The 19,344-nt window shown below is 40.8% G+C and overlaps 1 protein-coding gene across 1 annotated transcript; it reads left to right on the top strand.

The window, feature by feature from the left end:
* The first annotated feature begins 215 nt into the window (after window positions 1-215).
* On the top strand, window positions 216-18,735 carry LOC139209494 (solute carrier family 12 member 5-like). Its single transcript, XM_070839220.1, has 24 exons — window positions 216-254; window positions 461-595; window positions 3,036-3,182; window positions 4,613-4,667; window positions 4,754-4,884; window positions 5,177-5,424; window positions 5,512-5,723; window positions 5,813-5,980; window positions 6,650-6,748; window positions 6,836-6,893; window positions 7,132-7,306; window positions 7,432-7,550; window positions 7,693-7,791; window positions 8,055-8,174; window positions 8,319-8,423; window positions 8,621-8,789; window positions 8,914-9,109; window positions 9,650-9,819; window positions 9,917-10,048; window positions 10,197-10,304; window positions 10,610-10,726; window positions 10,980-11,131; window positions 11,520-11,637; window positions 17,185-18,735. The coding sequence occupies exons 1-24, from the start codon at window positions 240-242 to the stop codon at window positions 18,481-18,483; spliced, it is 4,347 nt and encodes a 1,448-aa protein (XP_070695321.1). The 5' UTR covers window positions 216-239; the 3' UTR covers window positions 18,484-18,735.
* The last annotated feature ends 609 nt before the right edge of the window (window positions 18,736-19,344 follow it).

The raw sequence follows: 19,344 nt of genomic DNA, 5'->3' as shown, positions 1-19,344 counted from the left end.
TGCATCACACGTGGTGCATAGTTTCAATGTATCTATATAGTTTATTGACAGTGTGCTTTTCATTGTGCTGTAAACCTAATTAAGTAATGTCTGTGCGCAGCTTTGAGTGATGGAGACTAAATCTGCTGGTTGGTGCTTTCTGTGTTTCAGGTGATGGGAACCCCAAAGAGAGCAGTCCTTTCATCAACAGCAGTGCAGCCAGCGATGCAGAGAAGAGCCAGCAGTATGACGGCAAGAATATGGCTCTGTTTGAGGTGAGGATTTCCAACGCCAGTGTAAAACATGCTGGGAATATTGGGAATGTGCATGCGAACACCGTCCTCCTCACTGCTGCTATAATGTGACTGGTGAAGAGACCAGATTTTAAACAGGGGCCTCTGAGTCAATGCAGACAGATTCATACCACCGATTAATGCATCTCCAGGTCTGACGTGACTGTGTGTTTCGGTGTATGTTGCAGGAGGAGATGGATACCAGCCCGATGGTCTCCTCTCTGCTCAGTAGTCTGGCCAACTACACCAACCTGCCGACGGGCAGCAAAGAGCATGAAGAGGCCGAGAATAACGAGGAGGGGGCTCGCCCGTCTAAAAAACCTGTCAAGGTAGAGCACTCTGTTCATTCCCACCCTGCAGAAATTTGAACAAAAGCTTCATCTGAAAACAATCATTAAGCCAAGAAGCGTCAGAGAGCAAAGGTTACATGTGTCTCTTTAATGTTTATGCCTGCAAAGATTATTCTTGAGAAGAAACAGGAGATCAACCTGTGTATGCCACATCAATACAATCTGTGAACAGAACGAGCTGTACAGACCAAACAATGTGCATTATTGCAGTTTAAAACGTAAGTGTGCAAGTTGTGTTGGGAAACAGCATGTGTGTATCAAAAGCTGCAACATTTGACTTCTTCTCAGAACAATAGCAAAGGTTTATTTCAAAAGATGCATTGCTTCATGTCTTTGATTTGTTTGCTGTCAGCAGAGAGTCACACCGCAATCTTTTTTTTTCACTGCCCTCAATTTTAATTCAATTTAAGATTTTGCTTTGATCCAAACAAACCAACCTCTAATTGGAGAGAGGCATAGATCAGTAGAGTGGTTCAAATGAAAACCAGCACTCCACACACCACTACAGTAATGACATTATATCAAGTTATTTCTTGGTATAGTTATTTCAAGGGATGTTGTTAAGAGAATCTTTCTAAAAAAGGAAAGTAATTTAGCCAACAGAGCCACTCAAATGCCCCTTGAGTTGTAATTTGAGAAACTTTGAGAACGCCACAGGTTTCTCACAGAGATCTCATCTAAATGGTGTACTAGAGTCTGTGTTTTCACTGTTCTCACAGAGCCACCTCTAATTCCCAGGGAGAGCATGAGGAATTGCACAAATATGAAGCAACAGTTGTTAATTTTAATTTTTTGAAATATTTTTATCAAATTATGTTTTGGACACCTACCTGTTCTTCCCTTTAGTTATCTCCGGCTGGCTTATTGGCCGTCATCAGGGTTAATGTCGGCTCGGTTATCCTGCATTTGTTCAGTGGAGTGTAAGACAGGTTTAGTCACACAATGACCTGAATCCTCCCTGGGGTTTACTCTAGTTTCTCTACTACTGTTAACTTTGGTTGTCTGAAGGATCTAAAGTAAACCAACATAATATATTTTTCTTCACTGAATTTTCCAAGTCATATACACATAATCCCATATCCCAACCCATCCCAATTACCTTTACAAAGATAAATTAGATTGATACAGCTATTAAATATTAGACAATATTAGATAAATATTAGATGATAAAGTGCCAATAGAGATATGAAACTCCTCACTTGTGAATATCCTGAGAATTGGGTGCATGGTAAAGTCACTCACCTCCTGAGTCTTCCTGTGGCCACCTATGAGTGGAGGCTGTAGACAATGAATGACAATAACACAGTCGTAAGAAAAGAAAAGAAGTTGTCACAGGAGACACAATGATTGTTGACGACTGTTAAACAGACAAATGTCCTTATGGGTGCATACAACTACATTACAGATATGTTATACATTATTAACTGTTATATACTATAGGGGGACTTTAAATAAACAACAAATTTTTGCATATTTGCACACAGAGAGCAACCTGATACCCTTTTGTACTCATATGAGAGATAAAGTCAGCCAAGAAAGTCACAAACAGAGGAGTTTATCATTAGATGCTGACTAAGGCTGCAATATGAAGACATTTCTCAGAGTCCCCCGTGGGCCCTGCCATCCAGGCAGCACTGGTTCACTCACCAGCTTTTCCCCTGTGAACAAAACACAAGCAGTGACTTTGATCTGTCTGTTCATCTTTCAGTTCCTTCTCATTTCACACGTCTCCTCATAGAGTGCTCTGCAGAAAATCCTAAACAAACAAACACAGATTTATCATGATGAATTATTTTATTTTATGGTGTATTCTTTACACCGTCACTTTTTGATTGTGTTAAAACATATTGTAATGTAATGTAATGATACTATTCACTTTTAATGGAACCCAGTGGGTCAACTTATTTCTTTTACACATCAGCAGATATTAGTGCAGAATTTGAGAGCTGCTGTGGGTAGATGTGAGTAGATATTTATGATGCATTATAAAAAGAATGAATTTGTTGCTGCAAGCCAGACAGACAATCTGATTCTAATTCAAAAACAATTTCTCAATTCATTTGAGGTTTAAACAGACTGACTGACAGAATAAACATTTATCACTGATCACAAAGACGGTATGCAGAGGAAATTCAGATGAACACAGATCTCGTCTTCCTCTTCTTTGCAGGATTACCATCTCTTTGTGTTTGAAAAGATTAAGTCCACTGCTTTCTAATGAAAGGGTTGGACCTCATTTCATGAATTTAAAAGGCAGAATAGATTTAAGGAGACTGAACAACAAAGTGCACCAGCGACAGACTATAATTCCCATTTCACCATCCATCCACTCTCAATCAAAGTAAGATGAGCTAGGCTGACAGCTAAGACTCACAAACTTTGCCTGATCTCTTTTCATGTCTCTCTTTCTCAGGCTCCACAGCTGGGCACTCTGATGGGGGTGTACTTGCCGTGTATCCAGAACATTTTTGGGGTGATCCTCTTCCTGCGGATGACCTGGATGGTCGGGATTGGAGGCGTCTTGGGCTCCTTCATAATCGTCTTCATGTGTTGCTCAACAGTGAGTACAACTGCAGACGTCCCTGCTGTTGTATATTTGTGGTGTAACATGACCATTCATTGTAACTAATGGCTGTGCTCCACTCAGAAAACAGATGTATCATTTAAACATGCCTCTTAAATTTAATACAGAACAATAGAGCTGTTGTCCATCCACAAGAGTAGATCAATCTAAAGCAGTTTCTCAGCACACACATAACTAGTGGTTGTTATAATATCAAACAGGCTCTATATTTGTAATTCACATTGCACAGACGCTGAGGGTGACACTGCAAATACTGGCATAATGCAATCTGCCAATAAATTCATTAACACCCCATCACCGTCATACTCCACCATCACCTCTCTGTCATTTTGCTGCTCTGTCAACAACCAGGTTTAAAAAAAAATTTAATTCATAACATACAGTAAGATTTACGAGAAAAGAAAATCCAGCAAAAAGAAGACTAAAGAAAAACTCAACATCAGCACAACAAATTGAATCAGTAGTCAGCAGTACTCAGTAAAGAACAATGTAGCTTCTCTGTGAAAAGTTTTATTCAACAATTACATATACTTCAACTTCTTAGAATGTACAGAGCAACTTTTCTCATGGCTTAAAAATACCTTAACAAAACATAAAAACAACAAGGCATCAAACCTTTACAAAAATGATACACACACACCACCTCGCCTGTACATTCAAATTACTTGGATTAATTAATTATTAATTAGGTAGTAGGTAGAGACGGCCAGTCCAGAGGGTACACTGTGTCCAAGACTAGTTGCCATATCGTCCAGAGGAAGTGTACTCAGTACCTCCTTGTACAAATTGTCCCAGACGGGGATTGAGAATAGTCTTTCTATCATTTTAGCTTTGGGGTGTTTCTGTCCTCTTTAGCTGCCAAAATGCACACACATTGTTCTCTTGAGATCAAGATATTGCTTTCTTTCTAGAGCATCCAGGTGAGTTTCCTTTGTTTTTTAGCCTCCACATAGGAATTACTAATATAGACCCACCCTGAAAATCTCAGGCTACACTCGTATGGGGTTACCAGGTCAGCTAATAGTAATTAGCTAATCCTCAGCATTCCTTAAAGCTTATTATTATCCTCCAAACTAAAAAGTAAAAGTAAAAGTGTTGCAAAATGGAAATACTAAATCAGGACATGCACTTAACTAGAGCACTTGTAATCAGTTCCTTTCTGCTATTGGCTGCAGCTGAGAGTATCACTGAAGAGACAGTATGTGCCTAACCAGCCATGTAGTCATCCCTTTGATGACCAATTCAACATGACCAGATGAGTCAGGCTCTTGTGCTGCTGGATGTTTTTCTCTGCTTACTCCCTCAGTTCATCAAGGCCTCGCTGTCAGCCATTTTTAATTTGATGTGCCCACCTGCTGCCTCCCCGACTCCTGTAACTCTCCTCTGTTGTGTGCTGCTTTTTTCAGACGATGCTCACAGCCATCTCCATGAGTGCAATTGCAACAAATGGAGTCGTACCAGGTGAGTGGATATCAGAGGGGGTGTATTTGCGTGCTCGTGTGTGGCAGAACAACACACTGAGTCTTCTTTGTGTTTGTGACTCACAGCTGGAGGTTCATATTACATGATCTCTCGCTCCCTGGGGCCTGAGTTTGGTGGAGCTGTTGGGATCTGTTTCTACTTAGGCACCACTTTTGCAGGTGCCATGTACATTCTTGGCTGTATTGAAATTCTGCTGGTAAGTAGCCTTGATTAACAAATCACATGTTTTTTCATATGGTTTCTACAGCTTTATGGATTGTATATACAGGTCTTTTTCACATGACACATCTTCCTGCTAAAACACGTCAAAATGACTCAAATGGAAATCTGTTTTGCATTCATGAAATCTTTTGTGGGGGAAATGTTGATGATCTTATAATTTTCATGTTTTAATGACCAGAAGTTATTTCCTTGTGCTTCCACCCTTCTCCACCATACTCTTCAACACCTTGCTGTACTCTCCTAATCCAAAATCTCCATCCTTACAGATTTATATAGTTCCTCAGATGGCCATCTTCAAGATAGAGGGCCTGGAGGGGCCAGAGGCAGAGTTGGCTCTCCTCAACAACATGCGTGTGTATGGCACCATTGTACTCAGCTTCATGTCACTGGTGGTGTTCGTGGGGGTCAAATATGTGAACAAGCTGGCGCTGGTCTTCCTGGCCTGTGTCATCCTCTCCATCCTGGCTGTTTATGCCGGAGTCATCAAGACCGCCGTCGACCCCCCCGTCTTCCCGTGAGTGACTCGTCCATTCACTGGTCAAAGTCTAATGGTGATGATCTGAGTATGTGACAACGATGCCTCTGTTGACTTTTTTTACAGCGTCTGCCTTCTGGGAAACCGAACTCTCATGTCTAAAGGATACGACATCTGTGCAAAGGTCATCGAGGTAGACAATGAAACCATCACCACCAAACTGTGGAGGTCCTTCTGTGATTCTGAGAACCTCAATGCCACTTGTGACGAATACTTTACCAACAACAACGTCACGGAGATACAGGGCATCCCAGGAGTGACTAGTGGCATCCTGGCAAGTAAGAGAAGCCTTATCAATGTAAGTGACCATGGTCTCTGAGGATCAGTCCACCTCACTTGCTCAGTTAAAGTCTCCTCTATCTTTTAGAGAACCTGTTTGGTAACTACCTGGAAAAGGGGATGTTCCTGGAGAAGCGTGGGCTTTCATCAATCATGGAGCCAGACAGTCCCACAACCAGCTCCAACCGCTACGTCCTGGCCGACATCACCAGCTTCTTCACACTGCTGGTCGGGATATACTTCCCATCTGTCACGGGTGAGCACCCGATGGGCCCACTGAAGAGATGTCTGAAGGGACAGGCGAAGGTCCTCATCTTGTTGAGGGGCTGTCCTTATTGAAACTATCTTTAAAGCTCTGATATATATTCGATATAAGCATTGGATCAAATGATTATATGTATTGTGACACAGGAATGGAAAAATTATCACTGACTCTGTAACACCCTTCAGCTCTACAGAGCATTTTAGGGTCTGTTCAGCTTCACTGTTTTGATTCACTCTCACCACTTTAATCAAGGAGTTGTTTTCAGTGAAAAAGTTTTAAAAACTACCACCAAGTTAGCGACTAGTTGGTGAACAGAGTGGGTGATTGAGCAGCTTTTCTTAGAACTTGTTTGAAATCAGCTAAGAAAATAATAAAAGATGAGCCAAGTGACACAGAATTGAAGCAGATGTTCCTCCATGTCTACTAGAAATGTAAATATGCAACTTTTGCTTATTCACGCGCTAACAAATTCACCATATCGACTTTTAAAGATGAGTCATTGTTGTGATTACAATTTGTGTCTGCTGCCCCCAAGGCGCCAAAAAAACCAATTATTTCATGTTGAAGGGCATGGCATCACTTGATTGAAAATGATTTTTACCTTCCATTGCAGGTGTGAAAGTCCAAAGCTCCTGATTATTCTTCTTGCTCCTCTCACAGGTATTATGGCGGGCTCCAACCGCTCTGGCGATCTGCGTGATGCTCAGAGGTCGATCCCCATCGGCACCATCGCAGCCATCACGACCACATCTACTGTGTGTATCCTTCACTGAGCTGACTGTGTGGATCTGAAAGTGCTGATTGATGACATTTCCAACAATACATTTCTTGACAGCTTCCTCCCAGACATCTCCTGTGTGGTGCTGTTTGGTGCCTGTATAGAGGGAGTGGTCCTAAGGGACAAGTAAGTCTAATTATGTAGATTTGTGTAAATCAAGAAGTAACTTAAACATGGAACATGAACTGGGATTAGCCTCTGTCTTTTAGCTCCATGTATGTAGCCATAATGTGCATACTTGTTTTAAAACAAATCAGGTGAAAACTTTCACCTGAGAGCTTTCATTAGCTTTTTCCCAGTGTTTTTAACCAACTTGTTGAGTTAACATTAGCTTAATTAGCCTTGTCTTCCCCTCTCTCCACAGGTTTGGTGAGGGAGTCAATGGTAACCTGGTAATTGGGACTCTGGCATGGCCGTCTCCATGGGTCATTGTGTTTGGCTCCTTCTTCTCCACTTGCGGAGCGGGGCTTCAGAGTTTGACTGGAGCTCCACGTCTCCTTCAGGCCATCTCTCGAGACGGCATCATCCCATTTCTAAGGGTGAGACTTACACGTAGACCACAACTTTTTTGTTACATTATTAAAATCTCATACTTTACCTGCACTTTCTGTCCAACAAGATGCTATCCAACGAGATTAAATTAACTCATGTTATGTTGCTGCAGGTGTTTGGGCATGGCAAAGCCAATGGGGAGCCCACCTGGGCCCTTCTGCTCACAGCGAGCATTTGTGAGATTGGCATCATCATTGCCTCCCTAGATTCAGTCGCACCCATCCTCTCCATGTAAGTACACTCTAACCTCACACACACACTGTTCACTGCTGTGCAGGCCTACTAGAGTTAGGAGCCTTCTTTATGTCTCGCTTGTCTGTCCTTTTTCTTTTCTATATATTGCTCTTGCTTTCTTCTGTCCTTCTCTCTTTAGGTTTTTCTTGATGTGCTACATGTTTGTCAATCTTGCCTGTGCCCTGCAGACTTTGCTGAGGACGCCAAACTGGCGGCCTCGCTTTAAGTTCTACCACTGGTGAGCTTGTGTGTCTGTGTTAAACACACATATATATACATAGGGCCGCCAATCAATGTGTGAAATACTTTTTAATTTTATTCACAAAAGCTGCTCTGTAATGAAACACGACACTTGCTATTAAACTATACTCAGAAGCAAACAGCACAGAGCACCCATTGACTTAGCAGTGTCTGCCTCTGACACATATTGTAGTAGGAGAAACATTTCTCACAGAATCTCATACACATTAGACCAAACATGTGGTGTCCTGTCCCCTGCAGGGCTCTGTCTTTCCTGGGTATGAGCCTGTGTCTGTCACTCATGTTCATCTGCTCGTGGTATTACGCCATAATCGCCATGGGCATCGCCACCTGCATCTACAAATACATTGAGTTCTGTGGGTAAGTTATCACTCGGACCAAAAACAAAAATAAGATTGCAGTAACCAACACACAATTCTTCTACCAGTTAGTTCAATGACAGTGATGGATTTGGCTTCCTTACGTATACATCATGTGTTAACCTATTATTGCACTGTGTCGCAGAGCTGAGAAGGAGTGGGGTGATGGGATACGTGGCATCTCTCTCAGCGCTGCACGCTTCGCTCTCATGAGGCTGGAGGAGGGGCCGCCCCACACCAAGAACTGGAGGTCAGTTTGCAAATCTTCAACTTTTAAACTGTAACAGTGAAGCTTATATTTTGAGATGCTTGTGTTGACTAACAGTCGCCGGTCTTCCTCTTCATAATACTAAAAAACTCAATAACCAGAGGGCTATATCCTGTTGAATCTAAATACAAACGTTCCTCCTCACTGAGTCACTGCCTTTGCGCTCTGTTTTTCATCAGGCCTCAGATCCTGGTTCTGGTGAGTGTGGACGCTGAGCAGAACGTAGAACAGCCTCGTCTGCTCTCTCTGACCAATCAGCTGAAAGCAGGGAAGGGTCTGACCATTGTTGGCACCTCAGTTCAAGGAACCTTCCTGGACAACTACACTGACGCCCAGAAGGCAGATCAGGTCCGTCCTGTAATGTCTAACACGTGCATATTGATGCGTGATACAGACAGGATTAATACCAGACACACAGTCACAGCTTTTTACAGATAATAAGAGACGTCTTCCTCTCTCTGTGTATTTGTAGTCTTTGCGTAAGTTGATGGAGACAGAGAAAGTGAAGGGCTTCTCTCAGGTGGTCATCTCCTCCAATCTGAGGGACGGGACGTCCCATCTGATCCAGGTCGGAGGACTGGGAGGTCTGAAGCACAACACTGTGATGGTCAGCTGGCCCCGAAACTGGAAACAGCCCGAGTACCACCAGCAGTTTAGGAACTTTATTGGTGCGTCACTGAAAATAATTATCCTGATGAATTATTGAGGAAAATAATGCTCCGTTATTAAGCATGTGTGGGTAAAAGTGTTCTCTTCAGAAAAAACAGACAAATAAAATAGATAAATAAAATATAAAATAACAAATAAATTGCCTTTTAAATTTGACTTACTATCACCATCATTGTCTGGAAAACATCTGTGACTTTGAAAAGCCCCCTAACAGTGTTGCTATTACATAGTTTGTCCACTACTTCTAAAATTTCCATTTCAGTACATCTCTTGGTCACAGTTCCTTATTATCCTAAATTAATGGTGTCTGTATGTTATTCATGTGTGTATATCAGTATGTGCCTCAATAATGCAGTTTGGTTCAGGCTCCAGAACCAATGGGTGTTTTTGATATTTGCAATTAACACCTTCAGCAGAGAAACAATATTTATTTTACCAAACATCCTTCCTTCCAGTCAAATTAAACAAATAAAAGTGAGGTAAACCTTTCGCAGGCCCTGCATTATTTTTATAACAAATTTCCCTCTGTCAATCTGCAGAGGTGGTTAGAGAGACAACTGTAGCCAGTCTGGCGTTGCTGGTTCCTAAGAACATCTCCAGCTACCCGTCCAATGGAGAGCGCTTCACTGAAGGTCACATAGATGTATGGTGGGTTGTCCATGATGGAGGCATGTTGATGCTTCTGCCCTTCCTGCTGCGCCAGCATAAGGTGGGAGAGTTACAAAGGAAAAAGGGTGTTGACGGTCAAAGAGAACAGTGAGAACATTTTGCTCAGTATCTGTGAATGTTCCTGTTTTGTCCCATAGGTGTGGAGAAAGTGCAAGATGCGCATTTTCACTGTAGCTCAGTTGGATGACAATAGTATCCAGATGAAGAAAGACCTCATCATCTTCCTCTATCACCTGCGCATCGATGCTGAGGTGGAAGTGGTGGAGATGGTGAGAGACTGACACATCTGAGTTCACCTGCAAGGAGAGGATTTGTGCTCTGAGATAAAGCCTTTTTTTTAATATCCATATATCATGACTCCTGTTTGAGTATTTGACAACTGTATGATGTATGACAAAATGTGTTTTTGCCTCAAAGCATGACAGTGACATCTCAGCCTACACCTACGAGAAGACGCTGGTAATGGAACAACGATCACAGATCCTCAAACAGATGCATCTGACCAAGAATGAGATGGAAAGAGAGGTAATTATAGTTCGGACTATACATAACTGGAGACACCTTGACACCTAAAGAAGGCTCATATCATTTAAAACTACTTTTATTGGATGGAACAACTTGAAATTTTAGTCAGTGTAGGCCCCTGCAGAACAAGGCAGTCAATTTTAGTTTTCATTATCACTCTGTGTGCTCTAAATATCAGCTCTGGGGCAGGGAACGGGTTTATAATAAGGGGTCTGGACTTGTTTTCACTCATCTGAGGGAATTAATTCCAGAGGGAAATTACAAATTGAACATTATTCATTTCCTTTATTTTTTTTAAACTATAGATCCAGAGTATTACAGATTCATCCCGTGGGTCCATTCGGCGTAAAAACCCATCTGGCTTGCGCTCCCAGCACAGCGCTGAGGAAGGAGCCAGCGTGGCAGAGCAACCAGAGGACGAGGTACTGCTGCCACGGCCCTTTGTCTTTGTCCCCCTGTGCTCTAAGTTTGACAGAATCCTTTTTTATGCTCTTATGTGTGTTTCATCTCACCCCAAGAGCAGCTGTCACTGGCTGCTCAGTGATTTCCTGTTGGCCACTGGCTTCCACAGTTTCACCCATACTGACAGGTGTCTCTTTTCTCTCTTTCACCCTGTCACACTGTCACGTCACGGTGTCCCTCTCTCAGTCTGTGGCTGTCTCCAACCCAAAACAGGTACAGCTGATCCACAGTAAGAATGCCTCCACGCCAACTAGCCCCACAAGCCCCACGACGCCCGCTGCGCCTGCAGGAGGCGCTGCCGTCAAGGGGCAGACCCTTTCACCCATGAACCCAGAGGCGGTCAAAGACCTCTTCAACATGAAGCCGTGAGTGACCTGTCAGTTTTACTCAGTTCAGCATGCTGCACAGGAATCAGACATAACACACGACATGCACATAGAGAGGTGGGCCATTGGTAAATATTTGTGTATATCGACCCACGTTCCAGGGTTTAAAGAGATACATTTTGTACCTGCGCATGTGACAAACAAAACTTTGAACTTGAACCACCAACAAACGCAGCTTCCTGCATGAGCACGTGTGCTGTCTGTAATTCACTGTTGTTATTTCCCTCCTAACATGCTGCTGCAGGGAGTGGGAGACCTTGTGAGTATCATCATTTTGTAGCGAGGCATAGCCTACTGTGTGAGCTGAGCAGCTGAAAGACTTGATTTGTAAACCAAACCCAATGTGACCTAATGTTTCTTGCATCAGGAACCAGGTCGATGTGAGGCGCATGCATACTGCAATGCGGCTAAATGAGGTCATCACTAAGAAGTCAAAAGAGGCAAAACTTGTCCTGCTCAACATGCCTGGACCACCCAAGAACCGTGTTGGCAATGAAAACTGTATCCTACATCATACACACAACATACTGTATTCTCTACATCTTTGTGTACTTATCTTATTTCATCTTTATCATATATTGGAATGAAGAGCTCTAATTGCACCAAATGACTCTTCAAGGCCCAAAGAGGTAAAACTTGAATTGTTCAGAAGGGAGATCACTCTCTCGTAGATGGGGACCCTGAATAGACACAGTTTCTTTGTAGGGGGGTCATGAGACAGCTGAAGGTTTGATTTTCTTAAATGTCAAAGTAACAAGCATAGCTGTAAGTAATAGTAGTGGAGTAAAAAGTCATAAAGTCGCACAGTTATGAATAAAAAGTTGAGTAAATTGTCAGCTGAAAGAATTTGAGGAAAATAATGAATAAATGGTTGGTTAAGATAGATAGGGGAAGTGGATTACTGATAGGATAAAATAATGGTTAAATCATTCAAATCATTTGCTAAAAGAAGGGGATAAATGGTTGAAAGTAATAGATAATGATGATGACATGAAAATTTGTTTTAATATCACTTTAATATCACTTTTATATAATGAATATTGTTATATCCCATCCAGCTTAAAATCAAACTTGGAACATGAGGAGTACAAATCGATAAAGGTGCATTTGAATTCATCCGACAGGGCTCTGGCAGGACATCAACCACTGCTCTACAGCATGTCGTACAACTCATTGCTTGGTTTTTCACTTTTATGTCATGATAGACAACTAAGTTCCTTCACTGTGATTGTCTCTCAGACATGGAGTTCCTTGAGGTGCTCACTGAGGGTCTCAATCGGGTCCTCCTCGTGCGTGGAGGTGGACGTGAGGTCATCACCATCTACTCATGAAGGGCTTTTAACAGCACATGCACGGACTCTGCCCTCTCCTCCCTCTGAATTGTTCTAGGAAAGTCCTCCATGGCCTCGCCCACCGTCTACTCATATAACCTTTTAACCGTCAGAGTGCACGCAGAATTATGCAACAGTCACCTGTCTGTTCTCGACGTGTCAGAAAATAACAGCAGATGAGTTCATGTTTAGTTCTGACAGACGAATCCAAAAAGGTTCCTTATCCTCAGAAAATGGAGGCTTTTCAAACATTTCCTTCCCTTGTCTGATTTGTGAAATCAGCTTTCTTCCCTCCTCTTTGTGTTCCTGCTCATTTGTAAAAGAGGAATGTTTTTTCTTTACATTATTTCTTATTTTCTGTTATTTATTATTGATGTTATTTACATATTTATTCGTCTAATCATGTCTGTCTTTGTCCTGGTCTGTTTTTTCTTTCATTGTTTAGTGGGAAGCACACTAGTTATAATATTAGAGTGCTGGTAATGATTTTATTTCAAAGTGTAAAAAAAATTGGATGAGGACCTTCCTATGTTCATATGATACAATCACATTGATTAACAGGAGTATTGACAAAACAGGGATTGAAGCTGTATGTCAATATGTACATAAATAAGGCAAAGACCAATTGGATCAAATGGACGTACCACTGGTCTGTACTCATAGCACCACCTGTTAAAATGCACTGATATGTGCATTTGACAGTTTATGCCCTGGCCATGAGGATAACAGTGTCTTTAAATCAGGGATTTATCTGTTTATTTATTTGTCAGCATCACTGTCATTGCATGGAGTTGACATAAATTAAAATCAATAGAAAAGTATATGATGCAGATTATTATGATCCCTGACCTGATTGTTTGACTATTTGATTATCCCCACAGTTGGACAGGGATCATATAGATTGAATGCACTCAGTGAAAGCCTCTGAGCTCAGCGACGGCCACTTTAAATACTGCACATTATCTGATAAATAATAATTCCAGTGTTCCGCATTTATGTCTCCCAGCGCTCCTCCAATACCAGTACCAGCTCATCAGGGTGCACTGGGATCTTTATCTCTCTGTTGTTTTCATGTCAGAATATTTGGAGTTAAGTCCTCATAAAGTAAAAGATAATGTAGATTATGGTATTTTCATAGATTTCTCTATTGGGTTCAAAAAATCCTCTTCTTGACTCTTTGATTAATAAACCCTTCTCCCCCCAGATTACTGACAAACAAATGTGCTAATAGCCTGTATAATGTCTGTTTTGACTTTAGAATGAAACATTTTACGTGAAATGTAAATGTATGATTCCAACCCATTTTGGACAAGGCATCTCTATAAACTTTTAGAAAACATAATAGTATAAAATTAACGAATCTAGGATTTGGTTTCACATTATGACAGTTTTATGAAAAATGTGTAAACAGATTACTATTGTTGCAGCTTACACCGACAAGTGTTTTCACAATATAAGTCAGTGTATTTATTTTTATGTAATTTATTTTTTTAATAGTGTGGTTCTGAAAAACATAGTCTATGTTGTTAAATGTATCTATTTAATAATTTGAGATATACTGTATTTTATGCATAAACAATGCACAAACCATACAATTTTTTTTTATTTCTTGTAGAGTTAGATGAGAAGTTTGACATGGCTCACAGCTGGAGCTGGCAGATAGTTATTTTAGCTTAGCTTAGCATAGAGACTGGAAAGATAAAATTTACCTTCTAACACCTCTATATGATTGCTAGGTGGACCTCTTTACCTTACTAACAACTACATAGATTCCAGTTGTTATGCAAATTAAGCTAAGCTAACTGTAACTAGCTGTAGCTTCATATGTAACGCACAGACATGAGAGTGGTATCAATCATCTCTTCTAACTGTCCGCAAGAAACCAAATAAGCATATTTCCTAAAATATTGAACTATTTAACATGTTAATTTGCTGTTATATGAATGCACATCATTCGATAAATGTGAAGGAAATAGCAGTGATGTGCAGAAAATGCAGACACAGAACAATATGTACAAATTAGAGAGTTTTAGAGGAATCTCAACAATGCATATTGAACAGTAGTAGTAAGTCATATTATCCTGCACAGTAGTTTTTTGTGTGAGTGTGTGTATAATGGATGTTACGTTTCTATTCATGTGGGATTTAGTAATTTTTGAACAACAAAGATATGACCAGTAAGAGTTGGGCCTGTATAAATGATCTTAGCCCAGAACATGCATAGTTTATGATACACTATGGAAACAAAACGTGAAGTATTTTTAGCTTTTGATAGAAGTTTTTGTCCAAACATGTGTATGTACAGTAGTTTGATTTTATGTCCCTCTTCCCGTTGGCCTATTAGTGCCATAAAGTATTTTATGAAATTCTGCATCAATTTCTTGCAAAAAGAAAATCATTAGATTTGTACAATAATAAGTATGACAGTATTTCCTTCAGTGTAATTGTTACATGTATTGTTTTCAATGCCATAGAATATACAGAACCTCACCTCATCATACACACATTGATATGTCTTCTTCTTTTGGTAAATATCTGTGCAAACCTCTTTGTTTCTCTTAAAACTCTGAAAAGTGTGGACGCAGAACAATGGCAACAACAAAACCTGTTTACTTCTGATTTTATAAGAAGATGGTGTAGCTCTACAGATGGTGTCACTGGGCTGCAGAGGTTTAGAGTCACAATTTTTTGTGCACGCGCGTGTGTGTGTGTGTGTGTGTGTGTGTGTGTGTATGTTGGCCTAATTGAACTGCAAGACAGAGTGAAGATGGGACATTTGTAAATAGGTCTGTGATTTTAGACTTAGATATAACGTGTAATGTGTGTTAATACAGCTTTTATAGATATACAATAGACATTATATTCTACTATGTCTTATGTAATTATGTATGAGTAATGGTTTAAAGAAACCATTTCATATGTCAGCACAAATGCAATAAATTAAAATCATTTTAATACAACAGTGATAGGTCAAATGTCTGTGTCTTTTTTGTTTTCTATCATGTTGTCTGATGTGAAAGGAAACACGACTATGGCTCCACAGCAGCTTTGTGAGGCCGTACTTTTGTAGGTACAGCGGTGCTTTGAGGTAAATCCTAACAACAGCATGCTAACATGTCAAGGTAAGCAGATCTAATGTTTATCACAGTTACTGTGTTAGTTTAGCCTCTTAGCATGCTAACATTTAACAACAACATTATACATTACACTATATAAGTGACCTGCTTGTGACGCGACAGGAAATGCTACTATATTAAAAACAAAAAGTATACAGTAAGTTATATTATCCTTACCCATTTCTGAACTCTGATTAGCAGCCAGAAAAATCATATCAACTGCGTCACTAAAGGCACAAATACAGGATTAAAATAAAACTGGTTCAACGAGACCTGATCAGCCTTTTAAAAGGTTGGAGAAAACATTTCATTTAAAGAGGACATTCAGCATGCAGGAGGCATTATCAAAGAAGTTGCATGAATGTGTCATGAGAAGCTTGTAAATATACTTTAGGGAACGATATCATCCCAGCCCAGTCAAGGTGATTGATCTGGACAAAACATGGTGAACTGCACTGATTGGGACATGTCAAACAGGGCATTTATCACTGACTCCACAGTTTAACAGAAACTATGTCCTGTCTGATTGACTCAGAGGTCCATTTGTGTAAACACAGAAAAACATTCAACAAAAAAATTCACACAGCAACATAAATGATGTTACTGCATATATAAATTCTTACAATGCTGATTTCTATTGTAAGAACATTCAATTTTGTTAGAGGATATCTATTTGCTGTAAATGCATTAATAATGTCACCACTCCATCTAATCTAAAACTGACTTTTAATTAATGGTGCAAAAACAAAGCACCTTATGGTGACTTCACAGATATAAAAATGATAAGAACAGACATAAAATAAACAAAGACAAAGAAAAACAGAATAACAACACGAAATACACATAAAAAGAAACAATGACAGTATAGTCATTATAATTACACAGTTGTTGTGATTTAAATTACTGTAATAACCAAAAGTTAAATATGTGTGTGATTGTACGCTGTATAGGTAACACAAGTCATACAGGAAGTGAGACCGATGCTAAAATACAAGCTTATATGAGAAATTATATACAATAACAATAAAAAAAATAGTTAATAATACATGCAGAAATAATCAAATCAATAACTAAATGAATGGTTTGTGATTCATATGAGTTAATGTTTACACATGTGCTTGTGTAAACATGTCAGTGTGGGAAATGTTTAGAAATGTCCACTACTGTACCGTAGGGATAGACGTCAGGCCCACATACACTTTATGAGACAATGTGAAGTTATGGATGCTGTATCATGCTGTATAGTGCTGTGAGATAACCTGAAAAATGCTGATGTATTAGAACTGTTGCGTCTTATTGCAATGGCCAAAGTCCACATTTCTGTATTTCTCTGTGAGGGGAATATTGCTCGTGTTTGTGTTTGAGAGGTTTGACCAATGCCTTTGACGTGTCTTATCTAAACAGAGATAATCCAGGCTGCAAGAAAAATTTCTGTCACTTGCGCCAAAGAGCTGTCACGATGAAGACACAGTTGACCAGCCTTCGAGTGAGGTTACCTGTGTTTGTGTTTGTCACAGAGGTAGTCTTTGTTGCCTTGTATGCTGCCTTTGTCACCTATGATGAGCATGCGGACGCCAGATTTCAGACCAACAGGACTAACCCCATGGACAATGCCGTGTACAGGGACTACCCTTTTTTTACCGACATACAGGTCATGATATTCATCGGCTTTGGTTGCTTGCTGGCATTTTTTCGACTCTATGGCTTTGGGGGGATGGTTTTTAATTTCCTCACGGCTACTTTTGCAGTCCAGTGGGCTGTCTTGGTGCAGGGGTACTTCCAGTTCAGCCATGATGGTAAGATCCACCTCGGGGTGATCAACCTCATAAATGCAGAGTTTGCCTGTGCCGTGGTGCTGATATCTTTCGGGGCAGTGCTTGGGAAGACCAGTCCTCTGCAACTGCTGGTCATGGCTCTGCTGGAGGTACCAGTGTTTGCAGTCACAGAATGGGCCGTGCTCAAGTACCTGAAGATCAATGATGCAGGAGGCTCTATTCTCATTCACCTCTTTGCCTGTTATTTTGGCTTGGGTGTCACTTTTGTGCTGTACAGGCCTTCGTTAAACGATGGCCACGCAAAGGAGCACACCAGCTACCAGTCTGACATCCTCTCTGTGATGGGGACCTTGTTCCTCTGGGTGTTCTGGCCCTCCTTCAACTCAGCATTAACCCTGAAAGGAGATGACCAGCACAGAGCCGTCCTCCACACCTTCATCGGCCTCAGCGCCTCCACTCTCACAGCCTTCGCCCTCTCTGCCATGCTGAACAAAAACGGGAAAATCACAATGGCCGATGTTCAGAATGTGACCCTTGCTGGAGGCGTGACGGTCGGAGCATCTGTGGATATGATGATATCGCCTGCAGCTGCTTACGCCCTGGGTATGATGGGCTGCACTGCATGCATGCTGGGCTACAAGTACCTGAGCCCCTTCTTGGCGCGGCGCCTCAGGATCCAGGATCAGTGTGGAATACATAATTTGCACGGCCTTACAGGACTTATATCCTGTGCTGCGGGGATATGTGCCATAATGATGGCTAGTGAGGAGGTTTATGGCCCCAGTTTGTATGAGATTTTTACCCACAGAGCACCAGTCGAAGGAGACCCGAAGCTGCAGGAGCTCCAGATGTTGATCCCCGGTTTACAGCCGGGGTTGGGGAGGACTGCCAGCGAACAGGCTCTCTTCCAGGTCGCGGCTGTGTTCTCCACCATAGGAGCGGCAGCGCTGGGAGGCATCCTCACTGGCTTCGTCTTGAAGCTGCCCTACCTCGCATCACCATCCGATGACTTGTGTTTTGACGATGCGCCATTTTTTGATGTTCCTCCGGACTATGATTCACCGCTTAAACTCGATAGCACCATCACAACAGGGGACTCTGCTGCCTGACGTGCAACAGCCAAGTGTTCTCAATGCATTTGACTGAAGCAGAAAATGTAAATAAGCCTACATTTGTCTAATTGAAAATACCATCATTCAACTTATTACATGTTTATATTTGTTACATTGTAAATAAGTTGAACTAGCGATCATAAATAATAATGAAAACCAATGCCAGCACAGTGACACTGTCCAACATCATCTAATACAACCAGTAATTATGTTATTTATTGTCCTACATGAAAACATATAAGAAAATTGAGTGTTATGGCTTCCTTGGCCAATTCATTGCAAGTTTTTGATGTGAAATAAATCTCTTTTTGAGATGTGTGTAATTGGGTTTTTTTCCTAGCGAATAATGCAAACCGTGAGGTGGGAGAGCAGTCAATTTAAGCTTCAAAATTTCAACATTTGAATTTGAGGATAAGCTCCTTGAGCTGCACCATCGCGTTTCAAGGAGACACAAAAACATGGGCACTAACAAACAACGTAAAAAGGAATAAAATTAATTGACTAAATTAAATTTAAATTAAAAGAATAAAACAACTATGCGCTTAAAGGAGAACACAGAAAAAGTAAACAGGGCTCAAATATCAATTACAAGCATCGTCTGCACAAAACTAATGAGGAATAAAATGAATGAAGACAAATCTCCTTGATTTAGGTCAAGTGGAACCCAGTTATCATAAATAAAACAATAATGTTTAAGATTAAGGTTCCAAATTAACAAATAGTTAATAATTAAAAAGGTTGTCAGAGGGGATTTAGTATGCAATGGTCGAAATAAAAGATGGGATACTATTCATTATATTCACAAACAGGAAAATCCATGGGTGTATTATAGGACATCCATGGGTGACACAGAGTTGC

Source organism: Pempheris klunzingeri, chromosome 11, assembly GCF_042242105.1.
Source record: "Pempheris klunzingeri isolate RE-2024b chromosome 11, fPemKlu1.hap1, whole genome shotgun sequence".
Lineage (NCBI taxonomy): Eukaryota > Metazoa > Chordata > Actinopteri > Acropomatiformes > Pempheridae > Pempheris > Pempheris klunzingeri.
Note: the sequence above shows the minus strand (reverse complement) of the source record. Positions and strands in the feature narration are given on the sequence as shown.